This window comes from Trifolium pratense, linkage group LG3 (assembly GCF_020283565.1).
Source record: "Trifolium pratense cultivar HEN17-A07 linkage group LG3, ARS_RC_1.1, whole genome shotgun sequence".
NCBI lineage: Eukaryota > Viridiplantae > Streptophyta > Magnoliopsida > Fabales > Fabaceae > Trifolium > Trifolium pratense.
Genome location: NC_060061.1, coordinates 27,422,677 through 27,444,364, shown reverse-complemented (window position 1 = coordinate 27,444,364; position 21,688 = coordinate 27,422,677). Strand labels below are relative to the sequence as shown.

Genomic DNA, 21,688 nt, shown 5'->3' with positions numbered 1-21,688 from the left:
CATTGCCAAGATATAGACAGGGCGAACCGGGATAAGCCCATCATGAGAATCGGTGAGAGAACTAGGAGCTAAAAGAAGCAGTCTTCTATGCATCGGTTGAAATTGTTTGTTTACTAGTAAGACGAATGTAACTTATGATGCTCTACGGATTAGCCCAATTTTCATGACCTTTTTGGATGCAAACTCTTGAGATGTAGTATTCATTAATGTTTTTTTTTATTTGGTCTTATTTTGTTAATATGTTATGTTTAGGTTTCAACTGTCATCCGTGTTGTAATGCATGCATTTTATCTATGCCTACAGTCGGTTAGAATTGAAATTTTTTTTTATGGAGGTTTTGGTAAATTACATAACACCTACCCTTTATGTGAAGTAGTAGCAAGGAATGCAATACGAGAAAGATAGACAAGAGTTAATGCACGTGGAAGGGTAAAGAGTGTGTAAATTTTTCTAGATATGCCAAAGTTTATCTTCTAAGGACAAAAGATGAGGCTGAAGAAATGTTTTTAAAATATAAGGCAGAAGTTGAAAACCAATTAGACCGTAAAATTAAAAGACTTAGGTCTGATAGGGGTGGTGAATATGGAACTATTTTTCTTAAGAATTTTTGTGAAAAGAATGGGATTATCCATGAAACTAGTGCCCCTTATACTCCTGAACAAAATGGCATAGCGGAAAGGAAAAATAGAACACTTAAAGAAATGATGAACGCTATTTATTTTGTCGGCTTGTTATATTCTAAATAGAGTTCCTCATAAACGACTAGATAAAACTCCCTATGAATTATGGAAAGGATTTGCGCCAAATTTAAATTTTTTAAAAGTATGGGGGGTGTCTAGCTAAGGTAGCTTTGCCGGATTTTAAGAGGACTAATGTAGGTACCAAAACTTTTGATTGTGTGTTTATTGGATATGCTCAAAATAGTGCTGCATATAGGTTCTTGCGTTTGAATGATAATTCTATTTGTGAATCTAGAAATGCAGAATTTTTTGAACAAGAATTTCCTTTAACTAAACATGTTAATGAATTAAGTTCTTCTTCTAATACTACTTCAGTGCCCTTACATTTGCCTATTTATTCTTCTGTTGCAAATTTAAAGAACTTAGAAGAAGTAAAAGGAAGGAATAGAAAGTAGTTTTGGACCAGATTTTGTTACTGCCTTCTTGATTGAAAACAATGATGTTGATAAAGTAAATGATGCATTTGTATCTACTTTTCATTGAGGAAGATCCTAAAACTTATAATGAGGCTGTAACTTCTATTGTTAACTTTTGGAAAGAGGCAATTAATAGTGAATTAGATTCTATCATGTCGAATCATACTTGGGATTTGGTTGATTTGCCTAAAGGAAGTAAACCAATTAGATGTAAATGGATATTTAGGAAGAAATTAAGAACTGATGGAACCATTGATAAATTTAAGGCTAGATTAGTAGTTGTGGGTTACACTCAAAAGAAAGAAATTGACTATTTTGATACATATTCTCCTGTTACTAAAATTTCCACAATCAGCTGCTAACTTATAGTGCATCAAATGGATGTAAAGACAGCTTTTCTTAATGGTGACTTGTTTATGTGGAACAACCTGAGGGCTATGTGATTCAAGGTCACTGTCATCCGTGTTGTAATGCATGCATTTTATATTGTAATACTAACAACTAGCATTGCTTATCAACAAAAAAAGAAGAATAAAAAGGAGAAAAAACCAACCCTTAGATTAAGAAAAAATAAGGAAAATTGGAGAGGATCCAAATCTATAAATTTTTATTTAAGTGTGTATATGTTATTTAACTCCGATGTGGAAGGGTAAATAGTGTTATAAATTTGTGTTACAAGTGTGTTACTTTATCTATGGTGGGAACCAATGCACTTATATTACAATTTTTATTTTGAGGGAAACTGAAAATGCCCAGATTAGTTTAAATAAAAATCAAATTTATAATAAACAACTGTTTACAATTTATATACGTTACTATAATAAAAAATGCAGATCATACAAACGGGAATATAGAAATACACAAATTAGTTTAAATAAAAATCAAACTTATAATAAACCATTGTTTATAATTTATTTACGTTAATAGAATAAAAAACGCGGATCACACAAACTGTTTGGCCGCTAGTTGTCCTATAAATAGGACTTATATTGTCATGTAAACACACACCTTGAATAGAATAATACAAGAATCTATTTTATCTTCTCTTTCTCTCCTTCATCTATTCTTCTCTATTCTTGCTATTATCTAGGAATAGTTTATAACAATATGTTTATTTTGTAACAAGTTGGAAATATTGTTAAATTTTTTATATCCTGATAAACCACACAAATCGAACTAACCCTAACCGCATTGGTTTGATTTGGATGACTTTTTAAAATCTAACCGAACCAAACCAAACCGCATGCATTTTTATCTCGTGGTTAGGATGACTTTTATGCTCAAAATTGAACTAAACCGCACCGCGAGCACCCCCGGTTTGATTGCTATTTTGTTCCACAAAGTCAGATGTTCAGATCCCTTTGGTGCTTTCTAAAGTTGATATTTTTTAGAATACAAAAATAAAAAAATGCAAAAATCAAGGTGGAAAAGGATCGAACTCACATCCCTTTGCATCACTACCACTCGGCTACAAGATCAATTCAACAATAAATTGCGCAAACAAATATTTAAAGTATATATATGTAATTTTATTAAGTTATCATGGGCATAATAGTAATTTCCTAATTTTTTTGGGTGGGCCACGCTCAACCAGACCACAGCTATCTCCGCTACTGCATGTGTATATTTGATTGATTGATGGTCAATTCTAACATGAAAGAGTGATGGAAGTGGTGCATGGTGCACAAGTTCCCAATAACACTATAACGAATATGAATTTTACAAAATTCACCGTTGGATTGAAAGATTATATCATATAGATCATCCATATTTTTTTTTAGAAAAATTGAAAATCATTTGATATGTTATTGAGACCCGTCAAGATTAACGGTTTATGAGTTTTTATTGAATACCGTTAATTTTGATGGGTCTCAATAACATATCAAATGATTTTCAATTTCTCTAAAAAAAAATTATGGATAATCTATATGATATAATCTTTCAATCCAACGGTGGATTTTGTAAAATTCGTATTCGTTATATTATTATTCGGAACTTGTGCACCATGCACCACTTTCTTCACTCTTCCATGGTAGAAAAAGCCTTGATTCATATGCAATATCAACACGATTATGCGGCAATTTGTTTTAAAAAACGATTCATTGTAATTTTTTTATATGTATATATAATTGATATGTTGTTTCCGAGGTTCAAAATCGTTAAAAATAATTTTTCAGCCACCGAAGAGATTACTGGACTGAGTCGCGGGTGAATACGCTTTCTTTAAGACGTTTCGCGGCACTGCCCAAAATTGTGCAAGGCAGACGATCAACCACGAAATCTCCAGGATAAAACAGCCCAGTTCTCTACTGATACCGATAAATACTGCACTGTAGATATCGGGCAAGAATTACACCCTCAAATATAGTACTAAAAACCATTGCGCTATGGTTTTAAGTCCATTCTAATATGGTGCTATGACCATTCTAATATGGTACTAAGACCATTCAAATCAAAGGGAATATGGTGCAATGACCATTCTTAAATTTTAAGGAACTGTGATACTATGATCACTCTTATAACATAATAATAATACTAATATTAATATTAGTATCTCATATCACACAGAATACACAACAATATATTCTAAACATTCGGTCTAACATAAATCTTTATAGTGTGAATAACCAAGAAAAAAATCATGTAATGAGTCTGGTTTATTCATTCTAACTTTAAATGATACTTTCACTTTAAAAATGTTTTGTGTTAATCAAAACAAACTCACTGCAACTAGATTTTTGTAACAATAACTAGAACTTTGACCCATGCGGTGCATGGGTCTAATTGGGTGTAATATGTAACAATAAAAAAATAAAATACAAAAATTCTAAGAGCATTTTCAATAAGAGTAGTATAGGAAATTTCATGGACTAATTATTCTATATTTGTTTATGTGCTTATTTTATATTTTATATATTTTTTAAATAATTTTGGAATTCCGTCGTTTTGTTTACTTATTAAAAAAAATTACTGATAACTAAAGGTTAAAAAATTGATGATAATTAAAGGTTAAAAAAAAATTAAAGACATAATCAAGAACATAAACTTAAGTAGACATCCATAAATAAATAAAAATTGTGATTAATTCCGCCGTTCAAATTTATTGAAAACAGGGTTAACATATTAGGATTCCTAAATTCTTTCATAATTGAAGCACATGTTTTAGCGGTTGAAAGGTTTTATTGTGAGTAAGGGATGCAGGTTCAATGACAAATCTGTATTTTGTTAATATAAAGCTGCAATAAAAAGAAAGAGAAAATGAGAGGGGAAAAAATTTGGTTTAGGGTTAGCTTATGTTAGCAAGCTTATAATATATGAGATTATCGGTTTTTAATTGTTTAAATTGTGCAATGAAAATTGATGGTGCTTAATTGTCGTATGAAATCTTTCCTATGAAAGTTGATGGAGCTTAACACTTTGTGGACATAGTTTAAATCACAATTGGTCTGCTAGTGCATATTGTATCAATTGATCATCGGTTAATATTAAATCTGCAATGTTAAAATCAAAATAATGAATGTGATTAGTGACATGACTATGGTTGTGTTTGGTTGTATATTGCAAAAAAAATTGATTTAGCAAAATTGAGTTTGATAATAACTTTCCAAATTACATGTGATAATAACTTTCTAAATCTCACATGATAATTATTCTCTAAATTTATGATCCGGTAGAAAAAAAATCATTGATCAGGAAAGACATAAAAATATTTCGTGATGAATAATATAGTCAACAATAATTTTGATATGATATACTTTTAAAATTGATGGTGTTTATCAATTATTGCACATAATTTTAATCACAATTGGTATATTTGCCATAGTGGTTGGAAATATTGCCTTGCACAAAAGGGTTGCGGGTTCGAATCCTATTCAAAACAAAATTGTATTATTTTTTAATAAAAATTGCAAGATAAAATGGAGGGAAAAAGAGAAAATAAATTAGGGTTTAGAGTTTGCCTGTATATACAAGCTTATAATATAAAAGATATGTGTGTAGTATAACCTAGATCAGTCGAATCATTAAAACAATTGAGCATTGAGAGAAAGTACCAAACAAGTTACTCATGAAGATACTTACATCACCACCAACCATGACTTTAACATGAGATTAACTAACCTGAGAGAAGGTTTCTATAAGCAAGTCCTTTTCAAGACAATGAAGGCCTCCCCCTTGATATCACGTGAAGCTTGAAGTAGAAAAAGGATTTGCATATTTTGGTGATTTTGGGAACGTGGAGTTCATTGTTGCTGCCGTCATAAGACTTACTCCTTACTAATTATGAATTAGGCTTAACCCTTCTATCATGTTTTTTTTTCATAAAGATTTCACACTTTTGTTATTAAAAAAAAATAACATTTGCTTCTTTAATGATAACACGTCCTTAATAATAGGAAGTAAAACTGCCACCCACTAGTTTCCTATAAGATTGAGATCATGCTCATGACTCAGTAAAAGGTGATGTGGCCGAATATTAAGCAACACATGCTCTAAATATCTACTACTCTTATTGACAACATAAGTCTACTTTAATTATTTTTATTCTCAAAATAGACATTAGTATATAATACATACTAATATGTTATAGTACCCGATGTGGGACTCAATATTTTATTTTCAATTCACATAATATTGTGCTCTTTGTTCCAACAATCCCCCACTTGAATTTAAAAGAAAATTCCAAAATAGCGTAGGACGCTTCGATAAGATTGTGCATAAGCAAATGTGACGCTTGTCTTGAACCTTCACATAGCAAGTAAGAGCCTGATTTAACAAGAGTGACGCTTGTCTTGAACTCTATCTCAGATTTTTCTCAAACCTGCACACAACCTCTCTTAAGGTGTATCTTAAAAGCCCGTGCTTTAATGGCCCTGCACGTGTATCCCGGTTTCATGAATGCTCTAGGAATTCGCCTCAAAACTCCATAGGAACCGACCTCAGTTCCACATTCATATAGGTGAGTCTATCTGGAGTACTCCTGAAGCTTGGTACTCCACTCATATCAGAGTATAGATCTCATTAAGAGTTTCTATTATCTCATCCTTTCACTTCCGCTTCAGGATTCATGCTTCTTAACTTGCATGATCATTTCCTACCACTCACAACTTGTTGTTTACCCATTGGAACCTAATTCTTGGGATCTCCAGTCTTTTAGGTTGGGTTACCATTATGAGCAATTCATAGGCATTAGTCTCATCTTCTTTGATGTATTATGGACTTCATTTTTAGCTATTCCTTTCGTCAAAGGATCTGCTAAACTTTTATCAGTGTGTACATGACCCATTCTTACAGCTCTCTTAGAGAGTAACTTTCTCTCTATGCTGTGCTTTCTTCTTATTTGACGTCTCTTACCGTTATAATAACGGTTCTCAATTTATGCAATAGTCGCGGTACTATCGCAATGGATCAACACATCTGGCATAGATTATTCCATAAAGGAATCTCAGCTAGCAAGTATCTTAACCATCTTGCTACTTTATTTAAAGTCGTGAATGCTACCATTTCAGACTCCATAGTAGACAGAGCCAATATGGTATGATTCTTTGATTTCCAAGATACAGTTTCTCTACTATAGTAAATATAGCTACTAGTTGTTTTGGAATCTTATGATAATATATTCCGATTTACATCACTGTATCATTCAAGTAAAACAGGAAATCTCTGCTAATATAATATAAGATTCATGGTCCTTTTAAGGTATCTCATGAACTTCTCAATAGCATACCAATGCTCATTATTAGGTTTACTGATAAACCTGCACAACAGTACCACGACATTTACAATGTCGGGTCTAATACAATCAATGACATACCAAAGTCTGCCAATGTTGCTCACATACTCAATTTGTTTAACACATTCACCAGTGCTCTTAAATAAGTTTACACTTGGATCGTAAGGTGTGAAAGTACGTTTACTTGTACTTCTTAAAGATCTTCTCAACATAGTGAGATTGATTTAAAGAATTCTCATTTATGAGTTAATAATCTTAATAACTAAGATTACATCTACCTTTTCGAACTCTTTCTTATCAAAGTTGTTAGACAACAATGATTTCACTCCATTCACAACATGAATGTTTGCTCTAACAAGTAAATCATTTACATAGAGACATATGATAATGCAAATGCTATTTACTAGTTTATAGTAAATACATTTGTCACTTTTAATTCATTTGACATCATCAAATTGTCAAACTTTTCATGACATTTCTTATGGCTTATTTAAGACCATACAAAGTACTATATACCTTATAGACTTTAGTTTTCTTGCCACCCATGAGTTACAAAATATTCAGGTTGTTCCAAATAAATTTCTTCTTCCAGTCATCGTAAAAACAAATGAAAACCAGTTTTGACATCCATTTGGTGTACTATTCAGTTATAAATAACATCAAGAAATTTTAGTACCATTATGGATGTCATTCTTATATAGGAGAAAAAGTGTTGAAGAAATCTATATATATTTTTTCTTTATCTAAAACCAATGGCTACAAGGTGAGCCTTGTATTTATCAAAAGTTTCATAAGGTTTTAGATTCTTTTTCAAAATTCATTTATTTGTACTCAGGAAGCAATTCTTTCAAATGTCATGTATTGTTAGATCCTAAAGAATCTATCTTCTCTTTTATGGCCTCTTGCCATATATAAACCTTCAAGGAAGACTTGAAAGCTAGTTAGATTCTCTTCGATTGTATAAACCATGTAACTAGGTTCACACTCTTTAGCAACTATTGCTATCTTACCTCTTCGAGGTTCCATAACATCTAGTTCGATGTTCTCATCACTGCTTCTGATCACTGAAATGTGATCAGTCGCAATACCCCCACTAGTGCCCCCACTATTTCTCAATTTAAAGAGAAATTCATTTTCATAGAAATCAACATAATTTGATTCTATGATCATTTTAGCGTTTAGGTCATAAAACCTATAAGCTTTACGGTTAATTATATACTCAATGAGTATATTTTCATAGGCTCTACTAGTGAGTTTAACTCTCTTGGTTTCTGGAATTTGAACATAGGCCAGATAAACTCAAGTTCTAAAATAAGACAAATTAAATTGTCTTTTCTTCAAAATTTCAAAAGTAGAAATTTTGTTCTTGTACTTAGGTACTCTATGTAGCACAAAATTAACAATTAGTTAATTAAATTTTTTCCTTCAACAATAAAGTGCAGTGCCGAAATTAACAACACTGACTCAGTAAAAATTCCAATTTTTTTATTCTATATATCAGCCTTAGCATTCATTTCAAAAAAAAAATTTAGGTATGTTCTTACAAGAATTATTTCATGCTCTTTATAAAATTCAGTCATACACTATGCCTCTAACAAATGAACTTGACAGCATACATAACTCATTGTTTCGTAGTTAAACTTGAAAACTATATTGCTAGCCATCAACTTAATTTTAACATATTAAAATAGCATGTGAAAGGGAATTAAGATTGAAGGAGCTTATTTTCCTTTGTTTCTAATTGTATGTGTACTAGTTATATGTGTGCACAACAACATATCACATCATTTTTATTGTTTCCAAACAAGGTATCAACAACCTCACATCTTAAGTTTTTATTCACAGTATGTTTCTGATTCTCGAAAAATTTGCCGGTTGGCTTCAGACATGTGAATTTTTTTTTAGTGTTGTTGTTCAAGACAACAAACACTTCATTTTTCTGATCTTGCTTTCTAGCTTCTTCTTCAATGCGAAGACATGTTATCAGACATTTGAGGGAATATTATTTAGCCATTTTTATCCTTATTAGCATGTTCTCTTTTTAAAGTAAAATTGGAATATCTTTCTTCAAAACAATAGCAACTCTGTTGTTATTACAAAAGCATAATTTTTTTGTTGCCAATATTTGAAGTGATTTCCTTCAAACCGAAACGGTTTGTTCTAGTCAACAATATCATAATTTGAGCCAGTAATTTCTTCGGTAGACATGGCAGAAAAGAAACGTCTTAAAATTGTTGTTTCCGAGGTTCAAAATCGTTAAAAATAATTTTTCAGCCACCGAAGAGATTACTGGACTGAGTCGCGGGTGAATACGCTTTCTTTAAGACGTTTCGCGGCACTGCCCAAAATTGTGCAAGGCAGACGATCAACCACGAAGTCTCTAGGATAAAACAGCTCAGTTCTCTACCGATAAATACTGCACTGTAGATATCGGGCAAGAATTACACCCTCAAATATAGTACTAAAAACCATTGCGCTATGGTTTTAAGTCCATTCTAATATGGTGCTATGACCATTCTAATATGGTACTAAGACCATTCAAATCAAAGGGAATATGGTGCAATGACCATTCTTAAATTTGAAGGAACTGTGATACTATGATCACTCTTATAACATAATAATAATACTAATATTAATATTAGTATCTCATATCACATAGAATACACAACAATATATTCTAAACATTCGGTCTAACATAAATCTTTATAGTGTGAATAACCAAGAAAAAAATCATGTAATGAGTCTGGTTTATTCATTCTAACTTTAAATGATACTTTCACTTTAAAAATGTTTTGTGTTAATCAAAACAAACTCACTGCAACTAGATTTTTGTAACAATAATATGTGTGTAGTATAACCTAGATCAGTCGAATCATTAAAACAATTGAGCATTGAGAGAAAGTACCAAACAAGTTACTCATGAAGATACTTACATCACCACCAACCATGACTTTAACATGAGATTAACTAACCTGAGAGAAGGTTTCTATAAGCAAGTCCTTTTCAAGACAATGAAGGCCTCCCCCTTGATATCACGTGAAGCTTGAAGTAGAAAAAGGATTTGCATATTTTGGTGATTTTGGGAACGTGGAGTTCATTGTTGCTGCCGTCATAAGACTTACTCCTTACTAATTATGAATTAGGCTTAACCCTTCTATCATGTTTTTTTTTCATAAAGATTTCACACTTTTGTTATTAAAAAAAAATAACATTTGCTTCTTTAATGATAACACGTCCTTAATAATAGGAAGTAAAACTGCCACCCACTAGTTTCCTATAAGATTGAGATCATGCTCATGACTCAGTAAAAGGTGATGTGGCCGAATATTAAGCAACACATGCTCTAAATATCTACTACTCTTATTGACAACATAAGTCTACTTTAATTATTTTTATTCTCAAAATAGACATTAGTATATAATACATACTAATATGTTATAGTACCCGATGTGGGACTCAATATTTTATTTTCAATTCACATAATATTGTGCTCTTTGTTCCAACATGATATGATTGATTCATATTATTTTTTTAACTATTAAAATTTTCAATTGTTTCACAAAAAAAATTCAATTGTTTATCAACCAAAAAAATAATTCAATTGTTTTGTTGATTTTTTTAAGGAATTACTATTCATTTTCATTGATTATTGATTGATTCATTATTTATTTTTAAAGAAATTATATCGAATTTATTGAGTCATTAAAGTACTTTGAAATCTCAAAAGTTTGTGTCACAAATCTCACAGATTCTTGTGTTAAGAATCTTGATCGTAAAAAGTCTTTTAATTTTTTTTTTTTAAAAATCTCACAAAATCAACACAATCTCACAAAGTATTTTAAAATCTTAAAGATTTTTTTTTGCCAAAATAGTCTTTTAAATCCAAATTCAATACACCCCCTTAGTATTTTCTTCCTCTCGGCAGAGACTTGAATTTTATTTGGCTTTGAATCTTGCAAAATTACCCATTCCGTACCAAATTATGTGTCACTTTGAGAAAAAAAATTGTGCAAAATTATAAGTCAATTACATTACCAATGAAGCATTTAATGATATTTTTTATATTATACTCTTAACTATTTATTACTTTCTTTTTTTTTCAATTCTTCAATTTATTTTTGCCTAATCATAAATTAAATGAATGACTATTTTGTAAACGAACTCTTAATTTCTCTTTTTCACACTGCATTAATTACATTTCTTAATACTTCATAATGCTTAATTATACGAACATCATATCCACGAAACCCACGAAAAGGCAATTTCACGCGTTAATTATAGTTTTTTTTGTTCTTCGTTTTTTTTTTATGCAGAAAAATACTAGAATATATGGATATCACACTCAAATCACCTTCCCTTCTATTTTCTCTTTCTCTTCCACAATTCCACCCTCCCTGAAATTCATGTCTTTGGCACCACTTTCATAATTTTTGTTTGTTAAGTTTTGAAATCTGAGACAATGTGGAATAGTTTCAGGAAATTCACATCCCTGATTATGATAGAGTGGTTGTTTGATTGGAGTAGATTAAACAGTGATCAAATGGTGGTAGTAGTAAAGATGGCACAAAAATAGGCATTGGAAAATTAAGCGGTGACCGAATCAAGTCACTAAACAAAGTGATGGCATTAATTATAAAAAATAGGATTAATTAAATATTGTCCCATAAACAAAGGGAAAACACGGGCAACAAGCATGATTCGCTGTTTTTGTTGAAATAATTTTCGTGTGATATAGCGCTGCTGATTTCGAAATAACTAGTATCTGGACCCGTGCCAACACGGGTTAAAAAGTGAGTATAAAAATTAACATTTTAATATTTTAAATTTCATAATTATCTAACACAAAAAATTATAAATTACACTAATATGTTTAATAAGTCACACCGAATCTTTTTGGCTTTAAAAATCTGTGTAACAAATTTTGCTATTTCAAAAATTGAAATGCCAATAATTAAAAAATGACTAATTTTTTGAAAAAAAAAATTAAGCCCAAAAAAATCATTTTTTTAATAAGGGGTCTAAATTTTACTTTTATGAAAATATGAAGACTAATATACATTTAAATTTATTTTTATTACAAAAACAACTTAACACAATTCAAATTCGCTACACATAAAATAAAGTAGAGTAGTTACATTCAAATATCATCTTTTTATTTCTAAACTTTTGCCTTTCTGCATTTTATTTAAAGTAAAGTAGTTTTTTTTTTGAAAAAGCTAAAATGAGATATATATTAACTGAAAAAACAGCCTACTCAGCACAAGGTGTGCCAAGATAGACTATCAAAGTCTACAATGGGACCAAGAAAGAAATACAACAATCTAAATCATACAAGGCTCAAACATAACAAAGGACTAAACCACCAACTATGGTAGTTTGAAACTAGAGTAACACTCGTTGTCTTCAACCACCTATAGGAAAAAGGCTTGATCTTGTCCAATAACTGAATAAGAGTACTGGTTGAGCCTGTAAACAATCTGTGATTTCTTTCTGTCCAAATAACTCACACGCTAGCGAGCCAAATAAGTTGCAGAAAAGACCGACGCGCTCGAGATCCACCAGCTAAATAAGTGAACTGAACGAAATGATCCCGGATAGTAGTAGAACTCGTCGATGGAATGCCAATCCAAGTGCACACTAAAGCCCAAAGAGAACCAAAACAGCTACAATAGATGAATAAGTGATAAGCTGACTCTGCCTCCCCACATCCAGAAATGCATAAATGTGTTGCATAAGATAAAATGCCTCGAGAAATCAGGTTGGACTTTGTAGGCAACTTGTCCCGCAATAATCGCATGCAAATATGGAAACCTTCAATGGAACCTGAGAATGCCAAATGAGGTGCTTCGCATCATCCATAGTGACCGAATCAAGAGTAGTCAAAAGCTCATAAGCTCCCCGGACAGTGTAACCTGTATCAGGATCTGGTTGCCACTGCCACCTATCTGTAATATGTGCCTGCAATGAAATGTTAGAAAGTAAAGTCTGACACTCCCCCAGCATCTCCTCCTCCCACGCCCTCAACTGCCTCCACCACACCCACGCTGCCCCATCTAACCCCCAACCTAAAGTGAACATCTCGGCCACCGTAAACGACTTAGTCTCTGACAAGATATACAGATGACCAAATCGCTCACACAAAGGAGTCTCATCCAACCAAGGATCTGTCCAAAAAAGAGTATCAGAGCCATCCCCAACCCTCCGAACCACATGCTCCCCAAACCACCTGCCCCCTGACTCATCAACACCCTCCCTAATTTGGTTCATGCGAAGATCATCTTTTTCTTACGGTTAGCCTGTCATAATTTGGTTCATGCTTTTCTTACTCAATCACCACAAGTTGGACACTTCATTGACCATTGCACGTTTGCCAATACATAATTTTGATTACGGATATCTTTAACTGTTTAATTGTTTATTAGTAAATAATAATTTTGAAAATAAATTATTTTAATAGATAAATAAATAGTAATCTGTAAGAAAATAAAAAAAATATTTAATTTAATTAATTAATAGATGAACTGATAAATAAACATGCGAAACTAGGTCAGTCAGTATTAGGGTTTAACAACACAGCGCGGCTAAATGCTATACTGTTGAGCACTGCCGGCAGTTTCGTTTCGTTTCGTTTCGTTTCGTTGTTTAGCAAATTCTAGAAGAAACCAAAAGCAGCACCAGTCATGGCGGAATCAGAGCACGACCACCACATCTCACCGGAACACGAGGACCACAGTCATAAGAAGAAGAAGCTTCGCAAGAGGAAAAGATCTCGTAAACAAGAAGTTGAAAAACAACAAGAGGAGGAGAACATTGAAAACGCAGAATCTGAAGAAGAAGAAGAAGAAGAAGAGGAGGAGAAGAATCATGAACCACAACAAGGAGAAGAAGAAGAAGAAGAAAGAGACGGTGATGACGGCGAAGAAGATGAAGACAAAAAAGCGGAGACCATTGTGTCTTCTGGAATAATGAGCAAAGAGTCTTTTTCGTCTCTAGGGTTATCTCAACCTACTTCTAAGTCTATAAATGATATGGGTTTTAATCGTATGACTCAGGTAACACATTTTGCTAATTTTTTTTATTTTAATTTTATCAATAATAATTCTTAGCTTTTAAGGTTTTATTTTTTATTAATTGGTTAATTGTATAGGTAGTAATAATAACATGGAGATTATAATTTAGTTGATTGAATCAATGAATGAACATAGGCAGTAATAACATGGATATTATAATTTAGTTGATTGAATCAATCAATGAATGGTGAAATGCAGATTCAAGCGAAAGCAATTCCGCCACTTTTGATGGGAAAGGATGTTCTTGGTGCTGCAAGGACAGGTGCTGGTAAAACACTTGCATTTTTAATTCCAGCTGTGGAATTGTTGTACAATGTTCAGTTCACTCCTCGTAACGGAACGGGTGTTGTTGTTATTTGTCCAACTAGAGAGCTTGCCATTCAGGTATACATGTTTGTTTCCTTGTTTTGATGTTTATTTATTTGGTTGTGCTTAATTACTGATTTGTTGACTTGATTATTCAGACACATGCTGTGGCAAAGGAACTACTGAAGTATCATTCGCAAACTCTTGGATTAGTTATTGGGGGTTCTGGTAGAAAGGGAGAAGCTGAGCGCATTGTTAAAGGGGTAAATCTGTTGGTTGCAACGCCTGGTCGTCTTCTCGATCACCTTCAGAATACAAAAGGATTCATATATAAAAACTTGAAGGTAACTTATGGATTTTTTTTACTCTTAAGTGACAAACAATTTGATATTTGTTGTTCATGGTTTTTGCATAGTTAAGTTATTGGAGAGTTTGTGATGTATATTATTGTTAAGTCAAATTATTTGTCTTCTCCTGCCATCAGTTTGGCTTTGGGACATACAAACATTTCTTGTTTGAGGGGGCTAATTCCTAAGAATAATTAGTCACCAAATAGCAATGTTGTCAACTGCAGATCATAGAAATTAGTGTTTTGTTGTAGCGCCACACTTTGACAACTTTTTGTACTAAATAGTGTGTCGCGAAACAATAGTGTTTTGTTCAAATTCCTCTATGCAAGAGTGCTATAGACAGTAGACACTATTTAACAGCACTGCTAAATAATTAGAAAGAATATGAGGGGCGGGAGTGTCTCTCTTGTAAATTGTAATACATGAGGTGCTGCCTCTGCATGTCTGTTTTTTGTATATTTTTTATGAATAATGCTAGCAACACACTCTTTAACAAACACATTCCAACACACTCTCTTTTATTGGTTGAAATTCACACGGGTCCCATAAAAAAATGTGGACCCATATAACTTTTATGGGACCCATATAAATTTTAACCAATAGAAGAGAGTGTGTTAGAGTGTGTTTGTTAAAGAGTGTGTTGCTAGCACTCCTCATTTTTTATTTTATAGCTGAAGCTAACTGAAGGTGGTTTGATCATGTGAGAATACGAACAATAATGAGAAACTCCTTGAAGAAATCATTGATCTTGTTTCATTTACTGTTTCATTTTGTATACATACTATTTGTTTCTGCTGCTTCTTTTATTGAGGAGAATAGAGAAGTTATTCTCTGGTTCTAAGGGGTATTCCCATTGATGTTAGTTTTTATTTCAATCACCATTAGATTTTCTCGTTTCCTACTTTAGATTGTACTTCAATTTATTGCTTTTAGATATCTCGTATCCAGATAGAATATCACTAGATGCATCCATGCATATACAAATTTATATTCTGGTTGTGATTCTTACTCCGAGCTCTTGCATAATTGGACAGTGTCTCATTATTGATGAAGCAGACAGGATATTGGAAGCAAACTTTGAGGAGGAAATGAAGCAGATCATTAATATACTTCCAAAGGTATTGGAATTGTTGGAGTTTAATGAAGTCATGATATTCCATCTTGTACAACCCTATGAAAAATATTTGACCTATTATATGTATAAAAATAGTGGGGGAGTACATTGGAAAATTAATGAGCTTGCAGTATACAGATTGTTGAATGATAGTTTCCAGTGTCTTTTGCACTGTAGACAAAAATGAATGGAAGTTTATTATGCAACCAAACAGACTATGTTTTCAAAAATTTGGAATGAATAAATGATATTAGGATGTGATTTTTTTTTTATCAGAAAGAAGGTTTGTATTATGTACGAGTCTTTCTGGCCAATTTATGATTATTTTGTTATCTATGCAAGCATTAAGTAATGTAATTTTTTCATTTTGAAAAGAGTTTTCAATTTATGGTAGTGTTTTTTGTATTGGCCAATCTGCACCACTAACTTTGATGATTAACTACTTTCATCTGTCTTAATACTGGCTAGTGAGTTTATTGATTTTGAATATCAGCAGTTACTTTCGGTCAAACTTGTAACGTTCTAAAAATACTGGTCTTTTGTTTGACAAAAAACAGTGTATTCTCTTCTAGTAGGTAGATATATTGTCTGAAAATCAATATTTATTGCTAATTTTCTGAAGAGTATGTTTTAAGGTTTGGTGTCACTGTCAAGTATTTTAGGCTGGGATGTAGTTGCTAACTTTGATACCCATCATATATTTTTTCCCATGTTTTCCTGAAATGTATATTAAATGTATCTTTTTATATATAGGTTTTGGTTTTACATAATTTTTATGAGCATAGCTAATTATCTGCTTATCATTTTACAGAAAAGGCAAACAGCTTTGTTTTCGGCCACACAAACAAAGAAGGTTTGTTGTTAATTTTTCTATCTTACATCACACACCTTCCCTAAAGGAAATCTGTTTCAGTTTTGTTAACTTCATTTAATTTTAAATTGTCTTGTGAATCTTTATTTTTGCTTGAATTTATGCTTGATAATGCATTTTAAATTTGAAAGTCTGAAATCTGGGAAATGCAAGCATGTAGCTAACTTATTCTCTGTTATTTTCAAATATTTTCGTGTTCAATTACAGGTTGAGGATCTCGCCCGCTTGTCTTTTCAGACACCTCCTGTCTATGTTGATGTAGATGATGGGAGAAAAAAGGTGATGCCTCGCCACTTCTATCACGACCTTTGTGGTTTTGTTTGTAGCTTTATCACAGTATCTGACACGTTCTTTGTTGTTGTAGGTCACAGTTGAAGGATTGGAGCAGGGCTATGTTGTTGTTCCCTGTGCCAAGCGTTTAGTTGTTCTATATTCATTCTTGAAGAGATTTCAATCCAAAAAAGTGATGGTTTTTTTCTCTTCGTGCAACTCTGTCAAATTCCATGCCGATCTCCTTAAGTTCATTGGATTAGACTGTTTAAATATTCATGGAAAACAAAAGCAGCATGCCCGGACAACTACCTTCTTCAACTTCTGCAAAGCAGAAAAGGGGATCTTGCTCTGTACTGATGTTGCTGCTCGTGGACTTGACATTCCTGATGTGGTATATTATATTTTCTTATTTAGTAACATGAATATATTTCTGATCCGCAATGTGATTCAGTTGTGTCAGACTCTTGAGGTTTTCACACAAATCTCTTAAGTTCAAACATGCTTCAATACAATCTTCCTTTTTAAAACACCAACAACAACAATGTTTTTAGAAAAAACAACACTAGGTGACTGGGTGACTGTTGGACATGAAATCCAGTGGTAAATGTCAGTGTACAAAACTAATAGCGGTACCTAGTAAACATCAAAGATAAGGTTTTTGATCAGAAATTTGGATGAAAAAAAAATTAACATAATTTTTGCTGTAACTTTCACTAGACCTGGGTCGATCGGAACCCTGATTTGGTGAGGGATTGAATGAGTAAAGCAGAGTAACTCTTACCCACTCTGCGATTACAACTAGATACTCCTTATGCTCACTTTCCTGCTCCTTATGTTCACCTGTTACTCTGCATATAGGCTCATTTCAGTGACCCCTAGCTACCAGTAGCTATGGGTGGTAGCCCCTAACTATCTTTAAGTAACAGTTTTGTGCCCAATTGGTTCCGTGGACCTTTTCTTACCTCTTCTATCTTCCCGTATACTTTCATAATTGAAGGCCTAATCCCAACAATAATAACCTACTACGAGAAACCAAATAGTACATAATTTTGAACATACAGGAAAAGCACATCAACTAAGTTGAGAACCCTGGATTCCAAATAGCTAGATTTGATCTATTTAATTTGGTTCATATTACAATTGTCAACTATTTTATTTTTGCTACAACTATGTTCCTTTAATTTGACATCATTAAAGGACATTCAGAAGGTTTAACACTTTTTCTCCCTTTCTGCTTTGTAGGACTGGATTGTGCAGTATGATCCACCTGATGAACCAAAGGTGCTTCTTATTTTTTAATGATGGTCACGATCTTGTTATATATATATATATATATATATATATATATATATATATATATATATATACTGATACACATTATAACATTATTTTACGGCTTCCAGGAATATATCCACAGAGTTGGTAGAACAGCTCGTGGGGAAGGTGGAAAAGGAAATGCTTTACTTTTCCTGATTCCTGAAGAAATGGAATTTCTTCGCTATTTGAAGGTTAGATTCTATTCCCTTTATAGAGGAAGCTACATAGTTAACGAGAGGCTTCTAATGTATGCACTAGCTTTACCTTAAAAGTTACAGTATTAGGTTACTTGAGGAAACCTCGAGTGTGTCATGTCATGCTTATATTGTAAAGGTGGAGACATTAATTTTGGTCCCTTTAGAAGTGTATAAAATTAGGTGCTGAAATAAAAATATAATATTATATTGGTTGAAAAGTTATTCTTATATTATCCTGAATTATTTTGATCTACTTTTTGCTTAACTTCAGGCAGCAAAGATTCCTGTGAAAAACTATTTATTTGATGATAAAAAGCTTTCAAATGTACAATCTCAGCTGGTATATTTCTTCTTCCTCGAGTGCTAATTAAAAAATTATTTAATACAGAACCAATTGCAATTTATCTTACACAGTATCATCTGGATTTTATAGGAGAAGATGGTGGCCAGCATTTATCATTTGAACAGTATGGCTAAAGAGGCTTATAGGTCATATATATTGGCATATAATGCACATTCTATGAAGGAAATATTCAATGTTCACCGGCTTGATTTACAGGTACCACTTACTCACCACATTGTATATTATGGTGGTTTTCAAATTTTCTGAACTGTATGAATATTCGTGTCTGCCAAATTGACAGCTACAAATCTAAATTGATCTGGATCTGAAGTTGTGTGTACAAACACATATATACCAAACCTGAAATAAATCAACTGCCTCTTGGACTCCTAATTCCTTTCATTTTAATATCAAACTTCAGAATAGGGGCAGACTGTAACGATTGAGCAATTAATTTTTATAGATAAAAATAAATTACTGAAACAAAAATGAGTAAAGATTGTAAAGGATATTTGGTGTTTGAATTCCTTATTAAAGACTTCATTGTATGTTAGTCACGATTTTAGTTACATTGATAAAATTATGATTTCTAGGATAGAAGATAAACACAAAAAGAGTGGTGACTAGTTATTAATAATACCCTTTGTTGCCCACTCCACTATTCTCTTCTCTTTCTTTCTCATAAATCAGATCCATTCATGTCTTCCTTATTCAACATCTTGTATGAAATTTAGTAAAACTCTCTTTTTCTAAGCTACCATGCATAATTCTCTCTCCTCTTTGCTATCTTCGCTCATTGTTAAAAAATTTAATGTCTCAAGCAGCCTCCATGAGTTTTGTTATTAAAATTTTTGTGCACTCTTGTGTACATTAATATTATTCTGGCTTTTGCAATAACTGTTTCCTACCACGCCACCATTGAGAAATTACCGGTAGATAAAAGTTAAAGTTTAGCATTGTATGATATATCGACTACAATTAATTACAATGTGATGACATTACAATTTACTGTACTTATGCAGGCTGTTGCTACTTCATTCAGTTTTACCAACCCACCAAAGATAAATCTGAACATAGACAGCAGTGCTTCAAAGCATAGGAAGAAAATTCGCAAAGTAGAAGGAAGAAGACATTGATTCGGTGATAGCAATATGCATACTATAAGCGGCAACGTGAAACATTATTTGCAGTAGACATGTTACAGCTGTGTAGTGATTCTCCTCATCTCCCTCCGACATACCCCCCAACAAAGTTTTGGTAGGAATCCCAATTTCATGTAGTGAGATATATTTAGCGGCTCTGTCAAACACTAAATTATTAAAGTGATTAGAAGTTTAAAACTTGAATGTTATGTGCAATTTTGAACTGCAATAGTTTGAAGTTTGAATGTTATGTGCAATTTTGAACTGCAATATTGTTCTGCGTGATTATCTGTTTACGGTCTTCCATTTCTAAGTCCAGTATTGCTGTTAATCTCGAGTCCTAACAGTTATTAAATTTAAGACCAAGGATCTCATTGACAAGATCATATGTCAGTAAAGTTCCTTGGAGTTGGTTACTACCAATCACTGTGAGAGCAGAGCTTTTTCCTTCAGCAAATGATAGACAAACAGTGTCTTCTACTTTGAAAAGTAACTGATTGTTGTTCAAGTTGTAAGACACAAAATTTTCACCTGCAATATTACCATTTGCAAAGAAAAGTTCAATAGTTGGAAATACATTAGATGAATCATCTTCATAACAAAACTCTAACCCCTCATATCCTGGCCTCTTTGTAAGGTTATGATCTGTTTTAAGTATCTCTGATCTGAACACACTATAAGCATCACTTGGTAAATAAGTTAGCACTGTTCCAATATCTACAATAACCCCACCATCATAGTTCAAGCCATAACCCCAAACTCTAGATTGAATATCCAACATAAACCCATTAATACTTATACCAACAAATTGCAAAAAATAATAAAAAGGGTATGCACTGTTCTCTGTCAGGGCAACCATAATTGAACTGTCATCACCATGTTGGTTCATTTCAGGTGGAGTTTCATAAAACTCAAGAGGTGAAGGTTTCTGTGATCCTTGACTTACAGGACAAAAAGAAAATGCCTTTGCATTGAGTTGACTTTGAACCGAAAGTGGACCGCGTCCTAAACCAAGAACACCTGAGAATTGAGTCTTAAATGGACCCTCATATGAATCTCCACAACCAAAGATGAAATTCTTAACCTCTGTATTGGAATGTTCAAAGGTAAGTGTATCAATCACCATTTCACCTAAGGAATGAGATTGACCCCTAGTACCATATTTCACATTGTATCTACATGTCCATCCAGTGCAGTTACCAAAAACATCCCTCATCATTGGAATCAAACATGTATCTGAGTAGCAACCAAGTTCTTTAAAGGTACTTGATGCTCTAGTATTAAAGGGTGGACGTTGCATAGGGTAACAACTATTACAAGGGTCACATTGTGACCATGAAATTGGGCTTCCTATATCTACCATAACAAATACAATTTGTACTGGAGTACCAATCCATAAGAACATTGCATATGCATCATTTATTGGATATATATCTGTTATGGCTTCTGTGTTAGGATGTTGATTTCCTCTAGAGTTGTTCATGTGGGTGTTATTGAGCATTCTCTTGTGATATAGTGGGATGCTAACAATTGGTCTGGAAGGAGAAAGTGAAGGAGATACAGAATAATAGGATAGTTGAACTGCTAATAAAAGTAGACAAGAACAAAATGTCACTATAATATTCATTTTGGTATTACCTAAAGGTGAATAGTTGGGGATTTAATTTGGAAATATTGGTTGGTTTTTATATATTGTTTTTGGATTACACTCCTTTGAAGGGTTCTTCACTCTAGCACTATGGTAATTAGATGGTTCATAGTATAATTGTTCTAAGAGTTGTTTGATGAGTGTAGGGTTTGGTAACTCATTTCATTTGC

At 32.7% G+C, this 21,688-nt stretch overlaps 3 protein-coding genes across 3 annotated transcripts in view; 2 read left to right on the top strand and 1 right to left on the bottom strand.

Moving 5' to 3' along the window:
- Window positions 1-7,033, top strand: part of LOC123914879 (phosphoinositide phospholipase C 6-like) — a 38,168-nt gene extending 31,135 nt beyond the window's left edge. Inside the window, exon 3 of the mRNA XM_045966042.1 lies at window positions 6,854-7,033. Coding sequence (XP_045821998.1) covers window positions 6,854-7,033 — 180 coding nt within the window. The remainder of the gene's footprint in view (window positions 1-6,853) is intronic.
- A 6,352-nt stretch (window positions 7,034-13,385) lies between these two features.
- Window positions 13,386-20,140, top strand: LOC123912834 (DEAD-box ATP-dependent RNA helicase 27-like). Its single transcript, XM_045963409.1, has 12 exons — window positions 13,386-13,939; window positions 14,156-14,341; window positions 14,422-14,607; window positions 15,648-15,731; window positions 16,539-16,580; window positions 16,806-16,877; window positions 16,963-17,262; window positions 18,114-18,152; window positions 18,275-18,379; window positions 18,657-18,725; window positions 18,819-18,944; window positions 19,751-20,140. The coding sequence occupies exons 1-12, from the start codon at window positions 13,568-13,570 to the stop codon at window positions 19,862-19,864; spliced, it is 1,695 nt and encodes a 564-aa protein (XP_045819365.1). The 5' UTR covers window positions 13,386-13,567; the 3' UTR covers window positions 19,865-20,140.
- A 70-nt stretch (window positions 20,141-20,210) lies between these two features.
- Window positions 20,211-21,497, bottom strand: LOC123914878 (protein ASPARTIC PROTEASE IN GUARD CELL 1-like). Its single transcript, XM_045966040.1, has one exon. It carries the CDS (start codon window positions 21,495-21,497, stop codon window positions 20,211-20,213), a length of 1,287 nt encoding a protein of 428 aa, XP_045821996.1.
- Between the last annotated feature and the right edge of the window lie 191 nt (window positions 21,498-21,688).

Bases quoted from the DNA above. Each gene is read 5' to 3' on its own strand.
- LOC123912834 (XM_045963409.1), top strand. From the start codon at position 13,568: ATGGCGGAATCAGAGCACGACCACCACATCTCACCGGAACACGAGGAC. The intron at 14,342-14,421 runs GTATACATGTTT...TTGATTATTCAG, and splicing joins CTAGAGAGCTTGCCATTCAG to ACACATGCTGTGGCAAAGGA. The intron at 17,263-18,113 runs GTATATTATATT...TCTGCTTTGTAG, and splicing joins GACTTGACATTCCTGATGTG to GACTGGATTGTGCAGTATGA.
- LOC123914878 (XM_045966040.1), bottom strand. From the start codon at position 21,497: ATGAATATTATAGTGACATTTTGTTCTTGTCTACTTTTATTAGCAGTT.